The following is an 8,473-nucleotide window of genomic DNA, read 5'->3' on the forward strand; positions in this document are numbered from 1 at the left end:
TTTTCTGTAAATATCGATAAAATTGTATTTGTTGGGCCAAAAAGCGTGGAAATGTATACATTTTTTTAAAACGTGAAACTTACTTTAAATTATTATTCTCAATATTGTATTGTGACAAAATTTTTAAAACGTATTTAAAAATGATAAAATTTTCAATTTTTATAGCTAAAGATTGAAAATTTAAAACAACGCTTCTCATAAATAGTTTATACTGCTGTAACCAAACAATGTGAACAATATATAAATACATACCTAGTTATTTTTTACAGACAATTTAAGTTCAAATTTGGAAGAAACTATACTTATTGTAAAACGAATTTATAATATGAATATAAATGATTATTATTATTATTGTAGTGATCGTTGTTTGAATTAACGTAACTTATTGTAAAAATGTAAAAAAAGGTTATATACGCCACTGACGATAGTATTCAACAGACAGAACACCTGGGCAGTTGGATTACTGATCAAAATTTTTAATTAGAAAATTAAAACTTATGTCTAATGAAATATGACATAATATAGTAAAATACAAAAATTTGGTTTTTATTTTCATGGTTTTTTTTCCTTGGTTTCTTTTTCTTAGGTTTTTTTTTCGTCTACAATCATTGAGTCATTGTAGCATAATTGCACTGTGCGTCTGTGTGACTGACCACTGTTGTAGTAGTGTAGAAGATAGGTGTCATACCTATAACTATTATAATAAGCAATAGCCATCTGGCGGCTGCGACAACGTGACAATGTAACACTCAGTGGGGGCCAGATGGCTATTGCTTATTATAATAGTTATAGGTATGACACCCAGATATTTTTTATTGGGAGGGGGGAGGGGAATTCAACCGGGCCTATTTTTTTCTGTTGGGCATTTATGTATTGCTACTTGATCACCCACTAATTTGCTTATATCATATATTCATAAAGTATTGCTAAAAATGTTTTGGGTATAATATGTTATATTTCTAAATAATCAAAAAAAATAATTAAATAATTACCGAATTAATAAAATGTCTTAATGTGTTTACATATTTTTAACATAATGGAATCCAAAGTAGGTATAAGGTATAACACTATAACCTAAAGTACTTATAATATGTTTTATAAAACTTGTAATAAGGTTTTATGACTTATGACATACCACATACGAATGTCTTATATATGCACATTCATATTTTATTTTCATTGCAATTAAACAAATACAGAGTTACGGAGAGGGGTTTTTAAATATCTAAATAGCAATAAGTAGTACCTATTAAAATAATAATCAATAAATGCAATTTATTATGTTAGCATTATTTATTTAATTTAATTATTAAGATTATATCTAAATATCAACATACCATTAGTTATTAGTGTTAAATGAATATAAATAATAAAAAAATATTAGGATAGTATTACCTATATTATATAATATAGTATTTAATAAAATTCTCAATATAAAATGCATTTTCAGATTAGATTTAAAAAGAAAAATGTTTATGAATTCTCAACTCAAAATAATTTGCTAATTTTCGTGATTTTTCCGTATTTTGTCAAGATTTGAACTTTAAATGCTTATAAATAAAAACTGTGACTAAGGATTTTTAATTTTTTTCATCTGCCTTTGAAATAATAACCTAGGAGCCTTCTATTAAATTTTCAAGTTTAAAAAAAAAAAAAACTAAAAAAAATGGAAACTGAAAATGTCCGTAAACAGCTCAAAAGCTGAATAGTAAACAGCTCAAAATATTTGGAAAATGTTATGGTGTATAGAAAATGCTAATATATACATTCAGTCAACATTTCATGTACCTACGGTAATTTGTTTTAGAGTTACATCAAAAACCAAAATCGATTTTCTCGAAAACGTAAAAATTCCGGTTTTTCCTTAATTTTTTTTTTGTTTTTCACGCCGCTTTTGAAAACTACTGAGAAATTTTTACTTTTGACCAACTAGATTCACTTTCCTATCAGAAAAGTTACTGTTAAAGAAAATCCAAGCACTTTTACTGTTCTAAAAGGTGATGACAGACACAAAAAAAAAAATAAAAAAAAAAACACACATCATTGTAAAATCAATAGACTCATCGCTTCGCTCAGAATCTAAAATTAAAAACTGAAAATGTCTGTAAAGTGTTAACAGTTCATAACAAATCGAAATATTATGAAAATTTAAATTGTGTATATAAAATGCTAGTATAAAAAAACCAGTGGAAATGTCATGTATCTACGGTAATTTGTTTTAAAGTTACACCGAGTTTAGGTTTTATAATAGTATCAATTATTGTACAATTTTCTTAATTTTTGACTGATTAATACAATATGGTCAGTACATTTTATGTAATATTAATAACTAACTTCTATAATATAATAATAACATTTAATAATACTTGGTATTACTATGGTATTAGTTGTATTACAGTGGTCATTTAACATTTTATCAATGGACTTTTCTATCTACTACCATTTTACTTGTTAGCCATTTTATAATTGGGCTATTGCCTATATTTTACCTGTTGGCAATTTTATAATAATTAAAGAATTGTTACCTGTTGACTATTTTATAATGAAATATAAATAATAGTACAATAGTAATATTATATAATAGTACAATTATTGTACTATTTTACCTATATCGACCATTATTTCCGTAAGTAATTTTTAAACCTAAGTTGTAATTAATCAGTTAACTGATTGACAATTTGCCAAAGGGCAACTCGTATGTCATGTGGTCGCCTGTCGCTCTAGGCAAGGTCAATCCGAGACCTGGAGGGGACGGTGCGTAGTTGATTTTTGTATATATTATATTTCTGGACACAATATGAGGACACAAATAATAATAGTAATGATAGTAGAGAAAACTCATGACACAATTCTTAAATAGATGGGAAAATGTGTATATGAATCTGGTGCCAAAATCAAAACAGACATAAAACTAGGACTTTAAAAAAAAACAGAGATGATAAAACTTATAAGTTACAACAGTCAGACAACGAGACAAATATATTTGGATAATATAGTTTTAATAATAATAATAATATATATTGAAATAATCCAAAAAGACCTAAATGGCTCCACTGAATGGTAACCATGGAATGGAATGGAAGTATCATTAATAATGTAAATAATATGTAATAATACATACTACAGGCCAGATACACACTAATTATAATAGCAATAATAATAAAAGAATATTATGGGTATACATCCAGATCCGTGTTAAGGGAGGGGGGCAAAGGGAGCAATTGCCGTGTTAATGGGGTAAAAGTAAGGGGGCGCCTTTATTTACGCCTAATATGCTACCAGCTGTGGCCCAAATTGTAGGGAAGGGGCATGAATTGCCCCGGGGCGTTGAATTGCTTGACACGGCTTTGTATACATCATACATAATCTATATAATATATCAAAATTAATGTTTGTCTGTGTGTCCTTTATGCATTCCTAAACCATTCCATCTGATTGCAAGGCAATTTGGTACAAAGATAGATTAGACCTTTGAGAAGAAGATAGACTAAGTTTTGTCACAAAAAAGGGTAAACTAGAGGTCCAAATTTGGTAGGTATGAGAAAAGGCTGTAAAGAATTTTTTACCCCCCTAACACCACTCGGGGAGGTGCTCAAACGGGGATTTTGAGTTTACGATGGAAATGGGCCAGATTCTAAACATTTTTTTACTTATATCCAGCAATACAATAATTTCTTTCAAATGACATAATTTAGTGCAACTAATAAGTTATTCGAGAACATTTTATGCCCACTTTCAAGGTAAGTATATTGAAAAATAATAAACTATTATAATAAGATGTTTTAAATTGTACCACATTAGGGTTGTTAATTGTTTCATACCGTTGCCTAATTTAAGCAAAGAATATAACTAAAGGTATAAGTAAATTAATACATTACAAGCGTTAGTATTTTGAATGTGCAACGGAGTGCCCGGGATCAGCTAGTATGTTTATAAGATATATAGAAGTTTTATAATTGAATTCAATGATAAATCATTGTATACGAAAATTGAATCTGAACAGATACGTTGTGTCAGCCTAACATACTTGTATAAGTAATCAAATTTAATAGTTTCAAAAATTAATAATAATCAAAAATATCTCATGGCTATAAATAGTGTATCTTTCCAGTGAACTTTTTTTTTTTTGATACCTATAGAGGTAGTAAAACTTGTTGGGAACCTTCTATCAAACTGTCTAATGTTAGCTATGAAAAGAAAAATATTTATGAATTTTTAACTGAAAAAAAATATACAAAATTGTATATAAAATATAAATAGCTCATAAATTAAATGTCAACATTGTTTGAACATTTTACCGTGTATGGAAAATGTTAATATTTAGTGAACATTTCAGGAGTCTACGGTTATTCGTTTTAATAATACAACAAAATCTCAAAAATCGATTAATTTAAATTCGAACATTTACCGCTGAATATCAATATCGTAAAAATTATAAGTACTAACGATTATAAAAAATGCATGTTCCGTTTGAGTATGGTTTTAATTATTTACAACATTTAAAAAAAATTTCATGGCTAAAGGTAGCTCAAAAATGTCAAAATTGTTTGAAAATTGTACCATGTATGGAAAATTTTAATTATAACATTTGGTAATATTTTCTAGGATTAATCATTTTTGAATTACAACAAAATATCAAAAATTGTTAGGTGAAAATTCGTTAATTTACCGATGAAAATCGAATATCGTAAACATTTTTATTCAAACGCTCATAAAAAAATAATATTACTTTCAGGTAAACTTTTTTTTTTTTTATTAGAGGTAGTAAAATTTGTGAAGAATCTTCTATCAGAAAAAATTTCTCATATCAGCTATGAAAGGAAACACTTTTATGAACTCTTAACTGAAAAATAGTTTGAACATTTGAACTTTAAACGCATATATAAATAATAATTGAGCTAAAATGTATCTTTGAAGATCCATTAATGAAATGTATTAGGAACCTATTGTATTACATTTTCAAGCTTTTTTTACTTAAAAACAATATTTACAAAATTCGAAAAAAATTTAAAAGGCTCTAATAGTAGCAGTGTTGAGTTTATCTAGATAAATATTCTTTTATATTTTATCTAGAAAAATAGAGATTATTAATTTACACAGTTATCTAAGACAAAAATCACCGTTATCTAGATGAATTTATCTAGATAATTTAATTTATTAAAAGTCTTTTATTTATTATAATTTATAGGTAGATAATTAAGTAGTTTATTAAGTGGGTAGTATTTACTAATAACTATCGACATTTTCGATAACATACTATTAGTTATAAGTTATATTCTATATTGCTACGAGCTTACGGAGAGTGCCTAATTTTGAATCTAGTACCGGTAATTGGTTACTGCTAACAACAGGACCTGTATACAGTGGCGTAGTTATGATTTGGTTCTGGGGGGGATATTTAATTAATTGGATAAACGTAAAGTGGAGGCCAAAGCCCCCCACACCTCCCTAACAGGTTTTTTTTTTTAAACATAATTCTATACACAGTTACATTAATAAAAAAATTTTATTTCCATAAATTTTATAATTTATAAAATAAAATCCAATTTCCTAGGTTTTTTGGCTAACTCGTTTATTATCTCCTCTGTGTCAATGTGTACGTTTTTGTGGACAGCCAACACTAAAATACTAAATGAGTAGGCGTGTAGCACCACTGCACCAGTTATGGAAATATAAATTTTAACATAAACAGTCACAGAGGCGTCAACAATTAGAAAACTATGTAAAACTATTAACTATAATATTACGTGTGTATAGTCCGCGACACGAAAAGTGGCCGATTTGTACCGCGACCCGTTGCGGCTTCCCTACCTGTTAGCCATTGGTTCTCAACCTATACCACCTCCTGCCCGGCGCACGGCGGTCGCAGTGCCATGCATCTGCGCGCAATGTGTATTCCATACATTATAGTAGACTGGTTTTTTTTGTGCACCCTTAGCTGATCTTCTGGAATGCCTGGAGGGCAGCTGCAGAATGTGCTGTGGTAGGGGATACAGTAATGCACATAATACAAACACGTTTTATGGCACTCGTGTTTTATCTTTTTGTATGTTGTGTACTGTGCGCTCGTAAACAACTATTTTTTTACACTGTTTTTTCTCCTGCGTTACCGTGTTAATCCATTTAAAAATGTCGTTTTCCGATTCAGATACTCACAGTCAGAGTAAAAAAATTATTCATAGTGTGTATTTATTTTTAAAACAATTATCAAAGAAGTCAGATTTAACTGCTGATTTTTTTAAAAATGCGCAAGTTGTTACTGCCGAAGCTTGTGGTGTGGGTTATCGTACTGTAAGACGGATTTGTGCTGAAGGAAAAAATAATATTAATCCAGAAACACCAGGTGCGGAACCTACATTTGTTTCTCCACGTAAAGGGTATAAACGAGCAAAAACTGTTTCGGAGCTGGATGATTTCGATTCCGATGTTGTGAGGAGAACTGTCCACGAGTTTTACGACCGGGGTGAGTACCCAACGGCTCAATTAATATTAAATGTCGTAAAAAAAAAAACAAATTACAATGGGTGCGTTCGATCAATGCAAAGGCTCCTAAAAAATTTAAAATTTACTTACAAAAGATGTAACGATGGTCGTATGTTTTTAATGGAGAGGAATGATATCGTCGCACTTCGGTGTAAATTTTTACGACAAATGTGTACGCTGCGAAAAAATAAAGACGATCGTCCAGTGGTTTATCTCGATGAAACGTGGGTAAACCAAAACCATTCACGCACCCTTATTTGGCAAAATGAAAATAATTCTGGTGGTCTGAAGGTGCCGACGGGTAAAGGAGGCCGACTTATTGTATGCCATGCAGGATGTAGTCGCTACGGGTTTATAGAAGGGTCAAAATTGGTATTTCGAAGCAATACCGGAAATACCACGGATTATCATAATCAGATGAATGGTGAAGTATTCAAAGAGTGGTTTATTCAACTGCTTAAAAATCTAGAAGAGCCATCAGTTATAGTCATGGACAATGCGCCTTACCATTCAATCCTCAGAGACAAATATCCGAAAAGTAATTGGAGAAAAACCGAAGTACAACAATGGTTAAATGAAAAAAATATTGAGTTCCATCCATTGGAAACATTACCTGAACTTCGGCAAAAAGTTAAAAACCTATTGCCACGTGAAAAAAAATATGAGCTGGATGACATTGCAATTGAAATGGGTCATGAGGTAATCCGTCTTCCACCATACCACTGTAAGTATAACCCAATTGAGTTAATTTGGGCTCAAGTTAAGGGCCAAGTAGCGAAATTTAACAATACTTTTAAAATGGTTGATATTGAGCGGTTAACACACGAGGCATTAGATGCAGTAACAATAGACGACTGGACGAAATGCGTTCGTCATGCAGAAGAAATTCAGGACGAGGACAACAAAAATGAAATAATGAGGGACACCATGATAGAACCAATAATTATGACAATATTACCAGATGACAGTGACTGGAGTGATGATGAAGAAGATATTGACGAAGAAAACCACGGATAACATATGTCTTAAATAATATTAAATTAAAAATTTTTTGTATTTGTATTTTTTTTTAAATTTTTTTTGTTGTTTGGTTTGAATAAAAAAATTAATTATAGTAATTTTAGTAAATTATGTTTAACTCTTTCGGTCCTGATTTCTATCTAAAAATTCATAATGGTGTAAAAAAAGTAATTATAAATAGATAATATAATGATAAAATAATAATAAATAATGGTTATGGTGTATAACGTCTTTGTTAACACTATTAAAATTGAAATATAAAATCATTTGTATAGGAGTTTTGGAGTTTAGGAGTTACCGTGTTGATTACGCGTTGAAATGGTTAATTTAAAAAAACGCGGCAATTTATTTAATTAGATTATGAACCACTTAGGCGAAACGGCCGCTAGGTTCGCGACGGTCATCGGCCACATTTCATGTCGCGGACTATAGTACTCACTACCATTAACATTATACTTTTAGAGTAGTATTTATACTCTATAACGTACATGTATCATAAAGTATAATAATAGCAAATATTTTTTTCAAACATTTCGTTTCGACCTGCGACCTATGCATGGCGCATGCAAACGTGTTGTTATGCCAATAACCCAAGTAACACAAGTAACCGGTTCTATTATATTTTACTGCAGTACAGTGACTTATGTTACTTAACTGGTGTTGGCTATTTGTAATTTGTATACATTATATTTTTATACCATGGTAACATTTACTGGCGTCGTACTACTGCACGGTATACTCATATATCTTCATAGTTTCACAGATTGTAGTTTTTACCACAAACTCTTAAATTGAACGGGTATTATACCTGTGAAATAACCTTTTTCTATATTTTAGTTAACGATACGTTAAAGTTTAACAGTTAAACTATGTTAATTGTTTACATATAACTAAGTTATTTTAATAATGCGAGTATATTATTAATTATAACTATTGGGTACGGGCAGTGGCGGATTAAGTAATTTGCCGC

At 30.0% G+C, this 8,473-nt stretch overlaps 1 protein-coding gene across 1 annotated transcript; it reads left to right on the forward strand.

The window, feature by feature from the left end:
* Positions 1 to 3,066: 3,066 nt before the first annotated feature.
* On the forward strand, positions 3,067 to 7,500 carry LOC132940890 (uncharacterized). Its single transcript, XM_061008695.1, has 3 exons — positions 3,067 to 3,096; positions 5,758 to 5,892; positions 6,214 to 7,500. The coding sequence occupies exons 1-3, from the start codon at positions 3,067 to 3,069 to the stop codon at positions 7,498 to 7,500; spliced, it is 1,452 nt and encodes a 483-aa protein (XP_060864678.1).
* Positions 7,501 to 8,473: the final 973 nt, after the last annotated feature.

This window comes from Metopolophium dirhodum, chromosome 1 (genome assembly GCF_019925205.1).
Source record: "Metopolophium dirhodum isolate CAU chromosome 1, ASM1992520v1, whole genome shotgun sequence".
In the NCBI taxonomy this organism is placed as follows: Eukaryota; Metazoa; Arthropoda; class Insecta; order Hemiptera; family Aphididae; genus Metopolophium; species Metopolophium dirhodum.